This window comes from Girardinichthys multiradiatus, chromosome 18 (genome assembly GCF_021462225.1).
Source record: "Girardinichthys multiradiatus isolate DD_20200921_A chromosome 18, DD_fGirMul_XY1, whole genome shotgun sequence".
Classification (NCBI taxonomy): Eukaryota; Metazoa; Chordata; class Actinopteri; order Cyprinodontiformes; family Goodeidae; genus Girardinichthys; species Girardinichthys multiradiatus.
This window is the reverse complement of record NC_061810.1, coordinates 47,025,311-47,046,098: the sequence shown is the minus strand read 5'-3', so window position 1 is coordinate 47,046,098 and position 20,788 is coordinate 47,025,311. Positions and strand designations below refer to the sequence as shown.

The following is a 20,788-nucleotide window of genomic DNA, read 5'->3' as shown; positions in this document are numbered from 1 at the left end:
CGGTACGAACTCTTCTGGAATTTTCAAAATAAAGTGCATTAACCTTCTTCCGGCACAGCCAGGAAACGGGATAACTGCGGACTTCCTGTGACGCCACTGCCCAAATAAAAGCACAGCTGTTGCTACATCGTGTTCATCGAGCGCGCTGATGTCTCTACATAAACTCTTCAACTGGATCCAAGGATGTCATAAGATCATGCGATCATATCCGGTGATTTTTATTCATGTTCTCTCTGAGATCTGCAGAAGCGAACTGTTTCCAGAGAGCAGCGTGGTCAGCGGACACAACGAGCCGTCTTTCATCCACAGCTACAGGAGGTTAGGAAGCTAACCGTTTGTTGACTGTGGACGTTTCTTCAAACTTCTCCGCCTTGGACAACGTTCCTCAACACAGTTCATGAGGTTAAGTGTTTGGGCAGAATAACAGAAGTGATTTAGATTGAAATGATCTTTTTCATTTTATGAAGTTTGGTTTTGTTTGGGTTGAACTCAGCCATCTTGCTTGGTGCTAGCAGAATATCTGCAGCACACAGGTTGTGTTCTGTCTTTGTGTGTTTCTAAAGTTAAGACAAACTTTATTTAAAGGGTGATTTTAAACGCAGAAGATCGGCCGTAACAGATTCATAATCCCAACATCGTAAGTGCAAAAAAAATCGACATCTGATGATGCGTCGAGTTCTTAAAAAAGGAGTGGGAATTTCAGCCGTTACTTTTCACGACTTTAAATGAACGGTAGAGCAATAGGGATAGGTGCTGGAATAATGTTTGAAAAACTAAGAATCCAATTGTTTTTTGTTTTTCACAAATCCCAAATTTTGCTGCGCCTGGTGCCAAACACCGTTGTGTTCTAGTAAACACTATATTCAACCATTGTAAAATAATTCAGTTTAGGCTTGGCTTCTCAGTACTGCCGTTTCCAAGCAGAACCCTGTCTAAAATGGCAATAATGCCAAAAACAGCTGTGAAATTGGCAATTTTTTGCAGTTAATGAACAGAGTTTTGATAAATCGGACACTGTAATCATCTCTGTTCAGTGTAGAATAATCCTGTTGAGGTTTCATCTGCAGGGAAGAAACCTCAATCAACAAAATCTCATGGGGACAGTGTGACCCCATGTTGAGGTGTGGTCAAACGCTGTGCCTATAGGATGTGGAGTTAAACTAACTTCATCCAAATCCCTTGAAGCAAATCAGGATTTTACCAATTGGCTGTGCCATAGAGGAGGCTTCACTAAAATAAATGAAAACATGTACTCACCTTGTGACCGGAGATCTGCTGATTCTCTCAGGTTGGTCTGTGACCCTCAAGAAGAAGACAAAATAATCCATTAGGAATCAACCAATTAATCTCTATCCAACACATCCCAATATCCTCTGCCTCGCCCTCTAAAGTTACTCCACTTTTCTGCACCAATTACAACACAGAACAGGACAACTCCAACCCTTCAATCACAGATGGATCACTGGCACAGCTCTGAAACACTGGATGGAGGCGAAACAACAAAAAACACCAAAGGGAAGCAGGTGTGAAGGTTGGATGTAGTGGGACTGAGTTTATACAGCAACAGAAGGACATAATTAAACAGACAGTATGTGTGTGTCTGTGTTACAGCTGTTGGCTGGACATAAAGCAAACATGAATCTAAATAGTAAAAATACTGAAAGAAAATTTCAAAGATTTTTTAATTCTCAAAAATAAATATTCTTAAAATAAGATTTTGTGAGTTTATTTTGCAGTTTCTACCAGTATGAGAAAAGAAAGTATTCTCTAGAAGAAACATAAATATATGACACTAAAATATATGTTTACCATTTTTTTTGTAACCAGCGTGGTTGATTAAGATTAAAAAAGAAGAAAATAAGCAAGTTAAAAACAAGCTGTTGGAGAGACTGCACTTTCAACATTTGATCACTAGGTGGCGTAAGTTTCTTTTATTTTTTAACGGGTGAAGTTGTGCTTTTTTCCAGGTCAGGTGATGAGAAGCACATTTTATTTCTGAGTTGTTTTTGAAAGAAATAACTAGTTTAAGTACTGCAGTACCACAGAGTACAGTAGTAACAACTACCTCGTCTCTTCAGTAAATTTAAACAAAAGCTCAGCTGACTCACTTCTAGGATTCAACCCACAACATGGACACTCCTCTGGGAAAGCTAAACAATCAGTGATTAATCACTGCGTGCAATCTAAGCAACCACAGCAAACAAGCAGGGAAGATTCTCCAGTTGAATTAAACGAGCTAATTTAAACAACCCTTAACAAGGAGAAAGTATTCCCCCCCCCAACATCATGGTGATGGAAAATCAGAAGATGGAGAATCGTTGCATAAAACCTTCTTCTAAAACATTTCTAAGAATAATACAAAGGGAACCCTGGATCAAATTCGTCTAGCTGCGGACTGACTGACAGGGAAAGGTGCAGAAGTGTGGTGACAATTAAACGCACTTGATCAACTGATCTGTGAAGCGTTCAGGTGTCAGTATGAACACCATGCCAAGATGGACAGACTCCAGCAAAGAGCTTAGAGAAGCAGCAGTTGCTGCTGGTCCAGACCAGGTACTTTTTATTATGTCTTGATACACAAAAAGTGGATTAGACAGTTGAAATGAAAGAAGAAAATAGAGAAACTAACAGCAGTGTCAAAACACAGCCTTCTTGTATCTTAAAGAAGAGCTGTGTACGATCCCTGTTCAAGACAAGGACAAATCCTGGTTGCATAACTAATCCTGATTTAAAACAGCAGTGATGCTGGGTCAGTAAGTCAGGATGACTGTAACAGACCTAGATGATTCTTACAAGCATCTGCTCCTGCAGAGAGCTCAGACATATGCTGCATGCTTTAAATGTCACATGTTCAAGGCTGAAGAGCTGCAGACACAAATCCTTCCCCTCACTTCCTCGCTGCAGCATAAATGCTTAAAGGCTTCAGGTGCAAAAAGGTCATTTTCTGGAGTTAAGGCTTCTTGTAATCCATCCACCCTGCGTGATTTAACTACAAATAAAAAAAAAAAAAATCACATCTAAAGTGAGGGAAATTTCAACCAATCTAAAACAAATTCAGTATAAAATGTTTTTTTCTATTAGAGGGTTTTGTATTGAAAACAGCAGGGAAGAGAACATTTAAGGTGACTCAATCATTCCAATCATATAGACAAAATCCTTAAGAATGATCGGTTGGAGGCAAAACAGAGCAAGAGATTAGTCTCTGTTACATAGGTGTTTACTTTGGTTATTGGTGTTCATATCTTCTCCAAAGGTTGAACTTATTATCTTTTAAACAATTACAGCAAATATCATGGAGGGCAAAACTGGCAAGTAGTAGGAGGATGGTGGCATTATGGCTGCCCACAGATCTAGCCAGGTTTCAACAGGCTGTGGAGGTCGTAGAGAGCACAGTGCAGACTTTATGCAATGTGCTGGACTTCATGATGCCGTTACACTCTTATAATGCTCTAACCTTGCAGCAGAAGTCCCAAACTATCATTTCTGGGAATCATGTGACTCCCAACCTATCCGTGTTCCAGTTGCAAGTTGGAAAACCAGTGGAATTTGCTTATTTTTGTACCCAGCAACCAGTCTAACTTATATTAGAAATGTAAGTTGCATTTCTCTGCATTTTCTTCAATGAAGCTACAAATAGATTTTGGACTATAGTGGATGTGAGGCAACTTTAACAGGATACAAACCATTAGAAATTCAAATAAATGGTTTATTATTCCAAATCTTAACATGTTATACACCAGGTAAGATGACCTGAGATTCTAATCGGGACCCTGACTTACATGCACACATTGAAATGTAGCTTTATTACTTAATGACTTTTTTCATTCCTTCTGCTCTTCTCCTACATGCTCCATAATGTCGGCAGAACCGTCTCATGACCTTCCTACCACATACACCCACTAGGAATGCAACGGTACACGAAAATCACAGTTTGGTAAGGATTCGGGGTTTTAAAGTCACGGTTTGGAATGTTTTTGGTTTGCTTTAATCAAGAGAAATATACTATTTGTTTAACTTTGGTCAGCAGTAAATGAAGAATATTTTTAAATTCCAGAAATAAATTGGATTTGTTTTATGTTCCGAAAGTTAAAGTGGGATGTTTAGAAGTGACTGGAGATTTGGTTTCAATGAGTAAAGTAGTATAAGCAGGCATAGCCAGAAAGATTACACAATATAACCACTTGTAAACAGTCAATGTTGATGTTTAAACATTTTTAAATAAGACTGTGAACATATTTGAGAATCAAAATGTTTAAATCACTTTGGAGTTATTTTGATATTTAGACATCCTAGTGTCCCAGCTGTACCTGAATGTAGCATGAGCAGCTGTTGGGAAAATCCCCTCTCATCAACTGGATCTCATACTATGTATGGCGTTTGGGCCAGTTGGATGCTGCAGGAAGCCATTTGGACTTTAACTAATTTTTCTCCAGTACCAGCAACCAGTGCAGAGCTGGTACACTACCAGTCAAACGTTTTAGATAGACTTTCTCACTTAATGGGTCTCTTTATTTTTATGACTATTTACATTGTAGATTCTCATCAAAGGCAACAAGACTATAAATGAACAAACATGGAATTATGTAGTAAACAAAAATTGTGAAATAACTCTTAACATTTTTATATTTTAGATTCTTCCAAAAAGGCACCCTTTGCTCTCTTGTTATTTTACAATTCTTCGTTCGCTATAATAGCATTTCATTCACAGTTTTGAGACAGGCGTTTTAAAACTTTTGACTGGTAGTGTATGTACCTTCACACACAAACATTCTGCACCTGTTCAGGTATGAAACATCCTGTATTCGTTCGATACGTTTGGTACCGTAGGGCTGTACTGGATGTGGGCTGTGACCCAGCCAGACCTTCTTAGACCACACCAGGAAACAGCTAGCAGGATGCTATTGCTATGAAGGTGGCTGAGCCTCCGCTACAATGCAGGGACGACCGCACCATTTCTGCATAAAATTACAACTAACTAAGCCACACTGGTACATGCAGAACACCCAGGACCCTGATATGCAGTCACCTTGATAATAAACCATCCTGACCTGGTTCTCTGCCGCTGTCTGTTCTGATTTGACGCTTCATCCCATCATTTAGCCAGAAGGAAAAACTAAGACATCTTTCAACAAGCAAACAAGCATTTTCTTATGTAAGTCAGTGGCGGCGCTGCAGCCTTTCAGAGAGATCTGACGCATGAAGCCGAGCCAGCAGAGACGCAGACAGACAGAGAGACACACAGACGGGGCAGCAAGCTGCAAACAGACAGCTTTGAGGTGAAGCTGTTCTACAGGAAGAAACAAATGAAGTCAAATGAGTTAAACATCAAGTTTCCTCAAAGAACAAACAGGACTGAAAGGTCAGAGCTTGCCCTGAATGCAGCTTAAAAGAAGCAAATAAAAGGCATATATGTGCCTTCGTGTCAGCTGGGGTTAGTAAACATATCCAAAGATAAAGAAATATGACTGGCTCTATGAATGAAAGGACCGACATCTAGAAGCAACAATACAGCCTGGGTTTACTACAGTACTACACAGAATAACTGCAGATCATATATTAAAATGAATAAATGTTGGAAGGACTTAACAGGTTTTTATGATTAGCTTCAGATGGTCCTTCCTCCCTTCAGCAATGAGACAAAATACCTATAGATGGACAATACTCCTAATACATTTCTGTTACACCTCAATTATACATCTTCTATGTACACAGCACACATATTTGTTGTAACTTTATTTTTAGTTTTGTAGTTCATTTTTTACATTTAGTGTTTATATTTTTTGTTGCTTAGCTTGCACTATTTTCACTTGTTTTTATTTATATTTTTTCATGGAATTATCTTCCTAGATGTGCATCTGTTTCCTCCGTCTTGCTGCTATGACAGTTCAATGGGGGATCAATAAAGTCTTATCTGCAGTTGGGACTGAAGATTTCTTAAAAAAAGAGGAAAAGCAGCATTTTGTGTGCGATCGTTTGTTACAACAATTATACATTAGGTTCATGCATGAACTGATGTGAGCAATTAAACTGTATCATAAGAGTCATTTTCATGAGATCATTTGATAAATAATATTGTGGAAATGTTTTCAACGTATCTCTTTAGATTTTTGCTTCCAGGGAGACAAACTTTTTCCGGACTTTTAAAGCGATCCGGGTCAGCGCTTCTCCAGGGTTTAGGCACCGGTTGCTTTTTCACTCAATGCACCGAAGAGGAGAACAAATGGTCCAGTGTGGGTTTAAAGAATGAGGAACATAAAGAACCAGGCCTGCAGGATATTAGGAAAACATGTGATTGGAATATTAGTTATAATTTATGCACATTTTCAGCATTCTTTAGTTGTTGGGACATCACTTTTTCCACATTAGAAACTCTCAGAAATCTGACCTTTCTGCAGAAATCTCCAACTCTGACCAAGACTTGTGCAAAAGGTCTTTAATATGACAATACATGGAGCTAAAACGATCTTTTACTTCAGAGATGATGAAGTATCTTTATTTACTTAAATAAATCAAAGAATTAATATTGTGACAAAAAGTCAACTTTCATAAAATATTCATTTTATTCCTTTCAATAAAGGATGCGATTTAGGCTCCCTGACAAACCTGTTTTCCTTGGGATGAATCAGAGTTCATTTTTGATCAATTTTCAGAGTGATAATAAAAAAATTCAGTCAGTCATTTTCTACCGTTTATTCCATAGTGGGTCGCAGGGGAGCTGGTGCCGATCTCCAGCAGTCTATGGGCGAGAGGCGGGGTACACCCTGGACAGGTCGCCAGTCCATCGCAGGGCAACACACAAACAACCAAACACACTCATTCATACACCTAAGGGCAATTTAGAGAGACCACTTAACCTAACAGGCATGTTTTTGGACTGTGGGAGGAAGCCAGAGTACCCGGTGAGAACCCACACATGCACGGGGAAAACATGCCAACTCCATGCAGAAAGACCCCAGGCTGGGAATCGAACCCAACACCTTCTTGCTGCAAGGCAACAGTGCTACCAACTGTACCACCGTGCAGCCCGCAATAATAATAAAAAAAATTATTACACAAATTCTTGATGGTTAAATTGATTAAGTAGCTTCTCAATTGCTATATTAAATGATCCACCATTAATGAGGCATTATCCTTTCTCTACATGATCAAAACTAGCAAAGTATGAAATGGTGAAGGGCCAAAATGACCAGGAAGGCTGCTGGCCTTCCTCTGATAAAGGTCAGGTACAAGAGAGAGAGCAGTGAGAAAGCAGCCAAAGCCCAAAGAAGGAGTCTGGCTCCCTGGAAGTGAAGCATAAAAACAAACTTCTGCACAATCATGTAAAAAGAATGGAAAACATTTAGGGTGAGTTGATTTAATAACTTTATATCTAAAATAAATCTTGCTGTGTTTTTGTTTGAACATTCAGGTTATAAATTTGTTTCAGTTTCAGCTGATTTTCCTTTATTGGCACCAGAACCCTCCTGCTATAACAGAACTAAAGCAGGGATTACATTTCCTACATGTAAAGCAGCTTTACCTCAGGACAAGGGTGGCACGACTGAACCGGCTGCGGCGGACAGCGGATGAAGGGAGGAGGGGGACAACAGAGGCACTGGTGGGTGGGCAGGCACACAGACAGATGCAGCCAGAAAACATGGGAAAGGAAGACTTACTAACTGTTTTTGTCCCCTGTGGGAGGGTGCAGCCCGACACGGACTTGTTTGAACTCGGACGTTTAGAAGGGTCAAGAGTGACCCTGCGAGGCAAGAGGAAGAAAAGAAGGCAGTGAAGAGAAAATGAGAGGAATGAGAAAGAAAGAAAGAAAGAAAGAAAAAGCAAAGTGAGAGGAACAGAATGACGGAGAGTAGGAAGCAAAGGTAGAAGAATACATTTTAGACTGAATGCAAAGAACGGGGAGAAAATTGTCAGGTGTGATTGATAAGAAGAGGCCAAAGTTTAAAAAAAAAAAACCAAACAAATAAAGCAACAATAAGCAGCCAAGAAGAACAGACCATAAGAAACATACAGTAAGTCAATCTGAGCTACAGACCTGGGTCAAAACGTTTCTGGCTTTGAGTCAAAGGCAGGTTATAGAAATCAACAATTTCAATGTTTTATCCATGTCACAGTTTACAAGGATCATGGGATATCATCTTATATGTCATGAACAAGGTCAGCAACAGGTGTCATAACTAGCAAAGACTGATTCATGTTGCTGTTCAGGTCATTGAGTGATGCTGATGGTGCCCTTCACTCTGCCTGGCTTTTATTACAGCAGCATGATCTCACACTGAAAGTTTTAGAAAGATCCATCCTTTTCATTTTGACAAGATTTATTCAGTGGAGAAAATATTCCCACAGCATGAAAAAAACAAAACACCACAAACAAAACAACAATTACCAGCACCCCTGCTGTTAAAATTTGGTTATTTGGCCACTACGTTGTCTTCTATAACATCTCACAAGCTGAAACATACAGGGACTCTGTATCTCTGGATGGACCTGGCTCCTCTCTTCAGCTCATCTCTGAGATCTTCTGAAGGATGCAGGTCTAGGATGCTCATGGAAAAAGGCTGAGTTTGTGTCTGGAGAATCATTTGTCTTCAAGTAACGTTTTCTTGCAGGGTGCACCAGAATTTAATTAATTATTGCGGGTATTTCAGAAATCCTGCACTCTAACAAGCTTCACAGGGTTTTTGCAAGAGAAACAGAACTGCAGATCCTCCACTGTAGGTACCATGGGCCTGAGGTGTGTTTTCATGTCAAACCACCTAAAAATGCTGTCAAAAATCCCGTATTTCCAGTAAAAGTCCCAGGAGTGTTCAGCAAGCTTCACATGTTTACGCTTGTGAACCGGCCTGCAGATCGATGACGTTTAACGGGGTTTAGGGAAGACGCCAGCCTGGTTTATCTCAGGGCTCACCAGGGCGGCTGTGGCTCACCAGGAAAAGCTGTTGTTTTGCAATCAGAAAGTTGTGCGTTTGATTCCACATTGCAGACCACTTTCTGTTTATATAGCAAATCTAAAAACAATAGTTGACCAAAATGCTGCACAAAGTGTAATATATAGATCAAAGCCCATTTGGTTTATTTGAACGGCATCTTCTCTTGTCTTTCCCATTTTGAAGCACTGCTAAGAGAAACGAGCCTCCGCGTCTTGTCATATTTATTCCCTGGAAAAACAATTGTCCCACTAATTAGCAGTTCACAGACCTTCCAATTAACCCTTTATTTTATATGAATTGTTGGAGGCTCCAATTATTGTGGTGAAAAAAACAAAAAAAAAATTATCTTTGATTTAAATTCAAGGATTTTCACATATTTTACCAGGGGTGTCTGTAACTGTGGAGTTTGCTGTATTTTAACGTATGATTTAATTGACCGAATGGCTTCACATAACAGTGTTTTGCAAGTCATGACACCAGCCCAACAACACGGCTTAAGATTTAATTTCATAATTTGATCTTTTATTAAGTTTTCTTTACAAAAACTGATAAGGAATCGATAATTCCAGCAGGTTAAATATTTAAATTTTGTTAAAATAATTATTAGACTCGGGTCTTGCACCAATGAGGACAACAGCTGGACTTTTTTCTGGTTTAAAGGAAGGCTGGCAGGTTAGTACTGGTTAAGAAAAGGACTGAAACAGGCAGCAAGTTAGCTGTGTGACCTTTGTGTTGAGGTTTAAATGTGGAAAACTGCCGTCACTTTAAAAATAATTACACTAAACTGAAGTAAAAATATCTGAGTCAAAACAAACCCTGAGGAAAAGAAATCCTATTAATCTACAACAACCAGATATCAGACGTTCTCTTCCTGTTTCATATCTAATTCACACTTTCAGTAAAAACTCCCTGTTCTTCTACACTGAACCTGCACTTTCATCTCCTGAGCATCTCTTCTTACTTGCGGGTCAGCTTGGAGGTGATTTTGCTGAGCAGGTTGGAAGGGGCCCGGCTCCTGACGTGGGGCAGAGGGCTGGCATCATGAGATGGCGTAGGGGACGCCGGCGGGGCGTGAGATGGAGGACGACGGTCTCTGATCTGACCTCCGTGGAAAGTGCTCCTTACTGTGGATCCCCTGGAGAGACGGGACGAAAGGGTGGCAGACGAGACCCCAGAGGCGCCGGCAATGCTGTGAGAAGAGGGCGAGGGCGGGGGCAGGCGGTGGGATAAGGTACTGGAAGAAACAGAAGAGGGCAGGAGGATTCAGTTAGAGTCATAAGAATAATAAAGTACACCCTCTTTCAATTCAATGATTGTACATATGAGGACATATGGTGCACAAAATTTAGCAGCATTGAAGTTTTCAGGCATATGTTTCAGCAAAGCTCTCTTAAGGTTCTACCATGGCATCTGCCTCGGGTTAAGGGTCTAACCTTTGACTAGGCCATTGCAGAACCTTGATTCTTTTTTTTTTTCAATCACTATGTTGTAGATTTTCTGTCGTATTTGGGACCATTCTCCTGTTGATAACCCAGTTTGGGCCACAATTTAGCTGACGGACGGATGGACTCACATTTGACTCAAAAATACTTTGGTATACAGAGGATTTCATGGTCGACTCAGAATAAAGCCCAAATCATCACCCCTCCACCACCATACTTGACAGTTCCCTAAAGGATATTGTTCTAGAATAGGAAGGCGATGACGACTGATTGTAGTACGAAGCGCTTTGGGGTCTCTGGGGACTTGGACTTACAGGCCATTTACCATAGAAGTCTTTGGGTCATTCAGCCGCACCATGGCATATCGACTGTACATCGAAATCGACAATCCAAAATATGATTAAATGCAGTTACCGTGTGACATTCAGTGATAAAAAAAACACACTTCTTTATGTAACTTGTGTCCTGAAGAAAGCTCTTAAAATGAGTTTATTTTTTGAGAGCAGTGTTTGTGTTTGTAGGGCTAGGGCACACAGCCCCACAGTTACATAACAAAGACCCCAAACCGGATTGATGGGCAGCTGCAATTGCCTCTGTAAGGTCATTGTTTAAGACTTTTTATCTGTAGCATCATGTTACAACACACCAGCATGCTCCATGTGCACTGAACTCCTGATTTCATAACATCCTCCCTGAATCACAACATCTGACTGCTTTCGATGTAAAGCAGCAGCTTGATGATGACAGAGGAGCTCGTTCCCGTCTACCTACAGCTGAGCCCAGACACCCAACGGGGGATTTCAGTTATTGTTTTGGTTTCTTCTCTAACAAAAAGGTGAGAAGTCAAACGTGTCATTTAAAGTTTGCATTTGTTTATAGACATTTGATAGTTTTATATAAAACAACCCAAACTATTTATTGAAATGTTGGGGTATAAAATGCCCTAAGTTTTGTCCAAAACATAGATCAGAACAGAGCTGATTTAATAAAACAGAACGCCTCAATACAAAGGTAGAGAACATTTAGTGCGACTGTGGGGTATCTGAGTTTAAAGAGAAGTAAAGTGACAAATACCCAAATAAAAATTAGTAGTATTAATTACGAAAGACATGAGCTGTAGAAAAATGAGCTTCATTCTCACAATCTCCATCATTTCTGGCTCTACAACCCCCTCCCTTACCTCAGATTTAATTTCCTTCCCATCAGTCAACAATTTACACTTTATGACACACACACACCCCGTCATCCTGCGTGGCCCAGTGGTGGCCTCAGGCTGCTTTTCATAACGCTCTAGATAACAGCCACACACAGAGTTCAAGTGGGGCAGACCCATTAGACGAGTTAAGAATAAGAGCAGCCGCCGCAGAGCAAAATCGTTTAACGTCAATGCAAACGGGCCAGCTGCTGATGGCCAACAGTGCAGAAAGGGTGAGAGAAAATCAAGGTTTCATGCAGAACTAGGCTGGTTTTCCAGTCAGTTTTTCTACTGTGCTGGAAACTGTAATTGAATTTCGATCAGGTCTAACCTTTCCAAAACAAAAAAAAAGTTTTTAGTTGGGATTTTCTTTACCGTCAACCTTCTTAGTCACAGACTACAGGTCCTTCTCAAAATATTAGCATATTATGATAAAGTTCATTATTTTCCATAATGTAATGATGAAAATTTAACATTCATATATTTTAGATTAATTGCGCACTAACTGAAATATTTCAGGTCTTTTATTGTCTTAATACGGATGATTTTGGCATACAGCTCATGAAAACCCAAAATTCCTATCTCACAAAATTAGCATATCATTAAAAGGGTCTCTAAACGAGTTATGAACCTAATCATCTGAATCAACGAGTTAACTCTAAACACCTGCAAAAGATTCCTGAGGCCTTTAAAACTCCCAGCCTGGTTCATCACTCAAAACCCCAATCATGGGTAAGACTGCCGACCTGACTGCTGTCCAGAAGGCCACTATTGACACCCTCAAGCAAGAGGGTAAGACACAGAAAGACATTTCTGAACGAATAGGCTGTTCCCAGAGTGCTGTATCAAGGCACCTCAGTGGGAAGTCTGTGGGAAGGAAAAAGTGTGGCAGAAAACGCTGCACAACTGAGAAGAGGTGACCGGACCCTGAGGAAGATTGTGGAGAAGGGCCGATTCCAGACCTTGGGGACCTGCGGAAGCAGTGGACTGAGTCTGGAGTAGAAACATCCAGAGCCACCGTGCACAGGCGTGTGCAGGAAATGGGCTACAGGTGCCGCATTCCCCAGACCTGGGCTACAGAGAAGCAGCACTGGACTGTTGCTCAGTGGTCCAAAGTACTTTTTTCGGATGAAAGCAAATTCTGCATGTCATTCGGAAATCAAGGTGCCAGAGTCTGGAGGAAGACTGGGGAGAAGGAAATGCCAAAATGCCAGAAGTCCAGTGTCAAGTACCCACAGTCAGTGATGGTCTGGGGTGCCGTGTCAGCTGCTGGTGTTGGTCCACTGTGTTTTATCAAGGGCAGGGTCAATGCAGCTAGCTATCAGGAGATTTTGGAGCACTTCATGCTTCCATCTGCTGAAAAGCTTTATGGAGATGAAGATTTCATTTTTCAGCACGACCTGGCACCTGCTCACAGTGCCAAAACCACTGGTAAATGGTTTACTGACCATGGTATCACTGTGCTCAATTGGCCTGCCAACTCTCCTGACCTGAACCCCATAGAGAATCTGTGGGATATTGTGAAGAGAACGTTGAGAGACTCAAGACCCAACACTCTGGATGAGCTAAAGGCCGCTATCGAAGCATCCTGGGCCTCCATAAGACCTCAGCAGTGCCACAGGCTGATTGCCTCCATGCCACGCCGCATTGAAGCAGTCATTTCTGCCAAAGGATTCCCGACCAAGTATTGAGTGCATAACTGTACATGATTATTTGAAGGTTGACGTTTTTTGTATTAAAAACACTTTTCTTTTATTGGTTGGATGAAATATGCTAATTTTGTGAGATAGGAATTTTGGGTTTTCATGAGCTGTATGCCAAAATCATCCGTATTAAGACAATAAAAGACCTGAAATATTTCAGTTAGTGTGCAATGAATCTAAAATATATGAATGTTAAATTTTCATCATTACATTATAGAAAATAATTAACTTTATCACAATATGCTAATTTTTTGAGAAGGACCTGTACATGAGGCTGCCCCACACAGTCAGAAACTGCTTGGTTTACTTACACTGAACATATCCACTGTTACCTACGATCTAAATGTGCCACTGAGCATGTGCTTGCGAACAGCGCATGTGATGGTCCCAGCGAGTCATGTGGTGCAGCATCACATCGATGAGGTCTCTGGGACAACAGGAGGGTCATGTTAGGACACTGCTCTCTCCTCATGTCCTCTCATGTCTCTTCTCTCCCTTCATATTTCCTCCCCCACTCACACTTCCGTGTCTTCCTCCACCATCACCTGATGAATCATAAAACCAAGACAGAAAAGCTGCCCTCTGTGTAACACCTGAATCCAACAGGGTTTGGTGTCTCAGCGTTGGTGGAGGAAAGATGGAAAACGGTTTTCTGCACGGCGGTGACTCAGCATAATGTTTAAATAACAATATCAGAGTCTCTTATTTATTTAATGTGATCTTGAAGTTGTCCCCCTCCCCACCACTATCTGTACAGAAAAATACTTCCTAAGGTCAGACAGACAGAAACTCTGATAGAGACAGAGGAGGAAGATAATGCTTGCAAGGGCAAAAATGAGAAAGTGACCAGAGGGGAAAACTCAGGGAGACAAACACCAAGGGGATGGTAACAACCATCTGCCATCTAAAAAATGATGGAAAATCTCACAAACCCACACGAAACATTAAAGCTATTTATCCTCCTTTACATCTGGGTTAGAAAAACACTTACTGAGCAGGAAGAAACCAACTTTACAAGTCATCATCTACAACCTAATAAACACAGCAAGTCTTTGAAATCCAAAAAACAAAACTCTGGTCTCTGGTGACATTTGTCCCTCCTATATATATATATATATATATATATATATATATATATATATATATATATATATATGATCCTAGATTTACTCCTGAACACGAGGGTGTATTAACACTTGCCACTTTTGGTCTGCTTTAAATGGACCAGAGTTCGTTTCCCCCCTTGGTCCGGACCTTTTGTGCAGGTGTGAATACACTCAAGCGAACCCTGGTCCGGACCAAACAACCGGACCAAGACCCACTTTTTGAGGTGGTCTCGGTCCGCTCCCAAATGGACTCTGGTGCGGTTCGCTTATGGTCTGAATACAAACCGGCCCCGATCCGAACCAACTTCAAAAAGCGTACGTCTCTTTGGACATAAAAAGCCACCGTAGCCGGTAGCAAAGGTGTGTGTTGTAAGGTAATCATACCTGATAAGCTGTGTGTAGCTTAGCAACGCTACAGGCTTGTTGCACTCGGCGTTCAGCTCGCGTTCTCCAACGGGGTTCCAACATTATAAATATAACGTCTCAAAGTCTGTGTTGAATGAGCTGCGCTTCAGCCTCACAATAATATTGCAGCTTTAATAACGACATAAATATGCAGAACAGAGTTTCTGAACGCAGCACGTCTACAGATGTTTTCCTACATTTCCGGGTCTGTACTCTGTCCCGCCCCCATCATTTCTGTCCAATGGGAGCAATGATCGTTACCCGCGTGGCTTTGTTTACAAGTAATAGTTCACTTGCAAAAAGTACAATGTGAAAACAAACTGCACCAAATGAAAAAAATAAAGTTAGCTTTTGGTCCGGACCAAACAAGCGGACCAAAGGACTTTCCTGGTGTGAATACACCCCAAGATTCAGACACTTTAGCTCTTTTGAGCTGATTCTCTGAGCTGTTTCAAGTTAATTCTGATCATTTGCCATATTTGTTATTTTCTAACATCATCAGAACCATCAGAAGTCACCAAACTCCGGAAGAAGACCCAAGCTGTCCCCTTCAGATGAAAGGAAATTACTGAGGATGTTCAGGAACCACACATGAACCACTAACGATCAGGCCCACATGAACTGGAAGCTGCTGTGACACCAGTGTGACATCTCCCCAGTGAAGCCAGATTAACATCAGCATGGACTCAGCATGGCAGTGGCAGCATCATGATGCGGGGCTGCTGTGCTGCCGTTGAATGAAATGGTGCAGGCGGAGAAATCAAGAGCTAGATGGCTGGAACGTGGACATAGCAGGAAAACGATCTCAAATTGGATTTGAATGGAAAAAGCAGACCAACAAAAAGCTTCTGGAATCATCTTTTCAAGGTCTCGACTTCGACCATGTTGAAAACATGTGGACTCTGCTCATTTAAAGAAACTTCACCAATGCCTGTCTGGTGCCTATCTCCAGTAATCAGTGGAGGACAACCTGGCCAGGTCGTCAGTTCATCACAGGGCAACATAGAGACACACAGGACAGACAACCATACACACACACACACACACACACTCGTACCTAAGGACAACTTAGAGAGACCAATTAGCCAAACAGTCATGTTTTTGGGCTGCGGGAGGAAGCTGGAACACCCAAAGAGGACCAGCGCATGCACAGGTAGAACAGGTTCAAACTCATGACCTTCTTGCTGCAAAGCAACAGTGCTTCCACTGCACCACCGTGCATTGAATTACTTCACTAATGGCCCCGTCTTGTGTGGGACACTACGAATGAACAGATGTCCAGACAGAACAACATCCATGCAGATCTTACCTGTTTTCTTTTCCATTTTGCAGCAGCAATTGTCTGTCGGTGCTGGATTGGTCTGTGCACACATACGTGTTCCTTCGAGTCATGGCACTGGCAGGGATGTTATTCTGGAAGAAAGTATTTTAAATCAAATATTGTTACAAATACGATACCTTAGGCTAAACTGGTTGCTGTCTTCAGCTCTATCGGCTCCAAGTCTTTTCTGTCACTATTCTACATCCACTTCCCTTCCTATTCTGTGGTGGTATTGGAAAGATGGTTTTATCGTGTGAAATATTTTCGTCAGTTTAGCCTCAATCTGCTGCAGTCTGAGGAAGCTGGATTATTCTGACTGAGATGTCTGTGCCGTCAGTACCTGTGGTACCGATGAACGATTAAAAACCGCTAATTTGTTACACAAGGCGCATCATCACACCCACAGCACTTCCTTCAGGCCTTACCACTGTTGAGGTCACCTCCTTGCGCCTGTCGGGTATCTCGGCTTTATTTGGGTTGTGGGCGGAGCTAACCATGGGACTGGACGGGGTCGGGATGCTACGGGAGCCCACAGTGGTGCTGCTTGGCTTGCGTACGGACAGCCGTTCTTCTTTAAGGGCCGCTGCTTCGCCTACACCGCTAGGACTTCGTTTGGGGTGTGCCGACCCTGGAACAGCTGGACCACCTAACGGAGGAAAACAAGGCCTCAGGGAACAATTTTTTGAACTAGTCTACAAAATGTTAAAGGATTTTGTCTTACAGAAGTCAGAGTGTCGTCTCTGGCGGTGATACGTCGAGGCGCTTCGCTGAGGCTTGTGGCTGGAGGAGGAGGACTGAGCACCAGAGGAGGAGGAGGACGTGGAGTGTTTGCTTGTTCCATTTGTGATGCCGCTGGGGCGGATGCGAGCTAGGCTCAGGGTGCTGCCCGACCGAGACTCGGCAGCTTCCGCCTAAAAGACAAAATGACAACACAATGACAATGTGACGAGACCAAAGGATGGGTGTTTTTCTAGGTTCTTTGACTAGTTCAGAATTGGTCTAGTCCATGTATAAATAGAAACGTTTAAATCATCTTTGAAGGCATTATAGTCACATCTGTAAACACAGTTCTGAGTTAAAGTGCTTTCTCTTCAAATTCAAATGTAAATAACAAAATACTAAAATCAATCACAATGACGTATATAAAGCCATTCGAAACTTTGAGCTCAGAAACAGAATACATTATCTTCAAAGGAATGAGACATGAGACATGAACTACATTAAATGTCACATTTAGTGGCACCCCTGATGAAAAGGTGTAAAAACGTCTAATTACATGCATCTGTTCTTCCAGTAGCTACATTATATATTGAAAAATTAAAATTCTGTCTTTAATCAAAGTAAATTTTTTTAATATTTGTTAACCACTGGGTGCCACGCTTCCTGTTAATACAGCTGGTATTTTAAAGAAACCACATGCGGAGTTACCAGGGGTTTAGAAAGAGAAACAGGCCCACAGCACCATAGATCCTCTGCTGTACTTAACAGTGGGCACAAGTTGCTTTTTTCATATATTCATCCAGTGTTTTATGCTAAACCAACCTGGAATGTTTATTGTTGATAAGCTCGATTATATAGATTATAGATTAAAGTTTTCATAAAACAACGCGTGGTTTCCATTACGGTAGGACAGGAACGGCTTTTTTCCTGTAATGCTTCCCAAACAACCAGTTGGCATGCAGACATCATCTAATGGTTGTCACGGAGACTTGGTGACCCCAAGATGCCACTGTTTGCTGCAGTTAACAGTGACATTGGGGGGTTGTTTGTCCTCCTTTACCTTCCTCCTCATCACGCGTGGAGATACTTGTTCAGCCTTTTGTCTCCCAGTTCCAGCTGTTTGAAACATTTTATTTGATCTGACTGCAGATATGGATGCATCACACTAGTAGCTATTTTCTTGTAGCCAAAGAAGATGAACACACATCTGTGTCACTTGAAAGGCAAGTTCTCTTGTCTTTCCCATTTTGTGGAGTGGCTAAGAGGAATGCGCCTGTATCTCACACCATCTATACCCCAGGCAAACAGGAGGTCATCAGTTACTGATTAAAGACAATCCCCCACACTCTGATATGCTTATACAATAAGGAATTAAACAAAAATGCTTCAGTTAAATTTTTTATAGAGGAATATTCAGGGGCATCAATAATTTTGGAGCAGGTAATTAATTTCTGATAAATAATATCAGAATGTTGTTTTATTCCCCCTCATTAAATAAATATGATCACATTAATTAATTAGTTTCTGCAATAAAACAGGAACGAATTCAAGGCTTTTTAACACATCTTTACCAGCCGGTGCCAATACTCAATAATATTAAAAAATAGTTTGAGAAATTACTTTAAGTATTAAAAAAGTGCTATAAATGTTTGAAATAGTCTTTACAGTCTATTAGCTATTAGAACCTATTTAGATAAAATGCAAATAAAAGCAGAAATACAGCATTCAGTAAGCTAACTGAATTAGATCAAGAAACAGCAAAGTTAATTACAAAATGAATAGTTTCAACTCATATAAATACTTTTTCCCCTAATAAACCATGTCCTTTAGGAAGTACTAACACACCATTGATGCAGATGTGACCATGACAACATACTTTATATATTTTACTGATTTTATTAGTTAAAGAAGACCAAAAATAAAAGAAAACAACTCCACCTCAGTCTTGCGTCCGAGCAGCAGGTACATGGCAGTGATCTCGTTGTATTTATGCTTAACCAGCGACTCTCTGACCTCCTCTCTGTCAAATCCCATCCCAACGATCACATCTGCAAGAACACAAATCAATTCGGAACCTGAACCAGCAAAACGCTTCATTCAGACCTAAACATAAAAAGAAAAGTTTAACAGGATGAATCTCTAATATTCTGCTGGAAGACGAAGCAGATCTTTGTTTAAATCTGAAAACAAAGACGTTAAGTGATCTAAAAGTCAACAACTTTTCTGTGACCAGAACCTTCTTCTTGATCTCAGGTCCCCACGCATTTTCTGTTTTTAAAATTTCTTCCGCCTCCAGACTCTAATTCCCTAATTTGTCAGTTAAATATTTGGGTCATTACTGACATCTAATCAGAAACACCTCGGTGGTTTTTAAAGATTCAACCATTCACCATTAAAACACCCTGTCTGTGCGTATACCTGTTACCTGACAGTCGTGACACTAAGGCTGATGACGAGAACTCTTTTAGTATTTAGTTATAGATTAAACGTGTTTCCTGTGATTAATAGAGAAAACATCTCACCGATGCGGCTGCTGTCACTGAAGTCCTCCTCAGGCTCAACATGGGGCTTCAGCTCGGCGCCTTCATGACCGACATTAATCCATTTATCTTTCATTATTTGCTGATGGGAAAACAGAAAATATTGTGACAAACACGATAGCCAAGGATTTTTGCCATTACTATTAAACAAACCAAATGCTTCATTTCAGACTACAGGTCTCAGTTAACATGTTAATGACAGGACGGCGGGCTTGTCTGGAAGGGCAGAAGAAGACGAGGTCAACAGCAGGTCAACTTAGGTGTGCAAAGCTGCATTTGAATGAACACCAAGACTTCTAGAACAACTTTCATTGGTCAGATAAGACCAAAGCAGAGACGTGTGGCCATAATTCACAGCACCATGTTTGGAGCCAACCAATTACAGTTTGTCAAGGCCTCAAGCCAAATGTCAAGCATGGTGGTGAAGGAGTGATGACCTGGGCTTGTTTTGGAGAGACAGGACCAACAAATCTTAAAAACCTGAAACTTTACTTTATACTGTAAAGAAAAGTGGACCAAAATGTCTTCCTAATGATGTGAAAAAACTACTACTAGTAGTTATTGCTGCTAAAAGTCTGGTGTATCTGCAAGCTGCTGGGGTGTAGTTAATTATTCACACAGCTTTTACATTTTGGGTTCATCTTTGCTAAATAATGAAAACTTATACATAGAGAAGCTGCACTTTCTTCCTAACCTTGACCGTGTATAAACACACAAAGATCGCCTGAGGGTTTCAGACATGTACGTTTTGACTATCTCACTGCACAGCTTAATAATTAAACCCCGTTATAGAAACGTACCGTAAATACTCCTCATCTCATCCTACTGAGTGTGGACTGAAGCGTTCTCCTTACCTCCAGGGAGCAGCGCTTTGCAGGGTTCAGGACCAGGAAGCGACGCAGGATTCCCTCACAGTCTGTGGACATGTAGAAGGGAACCCGGTACTTCCCTCTTAAAACCCGCTCCCGAAGCTCCTGAGAACACATATGTGGATTAATCTGCGATGTGATATTGTGACTGAAGCTAGTAAAACAAAGCTAGATAAAGTTCTGCATCACTGACAACACAGCTGCCATGTCGGCTCACCTTTAGGTTCTGCCCGTCAAACGGCAGCGACCCGCTGACCAGCGTGTACAGGATGACGCCCAGACTCCAGATGTCCACCTCTGGACCATCGTACTTCTTCCCCTGGAAAAGCTCTGGAGCTGCATAGGGCGGGGACCCGCAGAAGGTGTCCAGTTTACTGCCTTCAGTGAACTCATTACTGAAGCCGAAGTCTGCTATTTTGATGTTTGAGTCGGCGTCGAGCAGCAGGTTCTCCGCCTGCAGGACACAGCAGAGACAGTGGGAGGAGATGGGAGGCTTGAATTAATCATTACTTTCTAGTATTATTAGAACATTGCATTTAAAGTGCACAGATAATAAAATC

The 20,788-nt window shown here is 41.3% G+C and overlaps 1 protein-coding gene and 1 long non-coding RNA gene across 7 annotated transcripts in view; one reads left to right on the top strand and one right to left on the bottom strand.

Moving 5' to 3' along the window:
• The window catches only part of mark4b (MAP/microtubule affinity-regulating kinase 4b), an 86,772-nt gene that overhangs the window by 6,363 nt on the left and 59,621 nt on the right, over positions 1-20,788 (bottom strand). For 2 of the 6 annotated variants that reach the window (XM_047391881.1, XM_047391884.1), the window contains exons 8-17: positions 20,446-20,682; positions 20,214-20,333; positions 19,342-19,441; positions 18,758-18,867; positions 16,821-17,010; positions 16,525-16,745; positions 16,088-16,191; positions 9,889-10,161; positions 7,656-7,738; positions 1,258-1,302 (exon numbers count right to left, since the gene is read on the bottom strand). In XM_047391881.1, the coding sequence (XP_047247837.1) occupies positions 1,258-1,302; positions 7,656-7,738; positions 9,889-10,161; positions 16,088-16,191; positions 16,525-16,745; positions 16,821-17,010; positions 18,758-18,867; positions 19,342-19,441; positions 20,214-20,333; positions 20,446-20,682 (1,483 nt within the window). The remainder of the gene's footprint in view (positions 1-1,257; positions 1,303-7,655; positions 7,739-9,888; positions 10,162-16,087; positions 16,192-16,524; positions 16,746-16,820; positions 17,011-18,757; positions 18,868-19,341; positions 19,442-20,213; positions 20,334-20,445; positions 20,683-20,788) is intronic. The other 4 variants (XM_047391882.1, XM_047391885.1, XM_047391883.1 and 1 more) reach the window with 3 other exon arrangements.
• LOC124884167 lies at positions 377-16,075 on the top strand. The gene is made up of 3 exons (XR_007042392.1): positions 377-402; positions 3,866-3,934; positions 15,281-16,075. It is a non-coding gene; the product is annotated as an uncharacterized LOC124884167 (long non-coding RNA).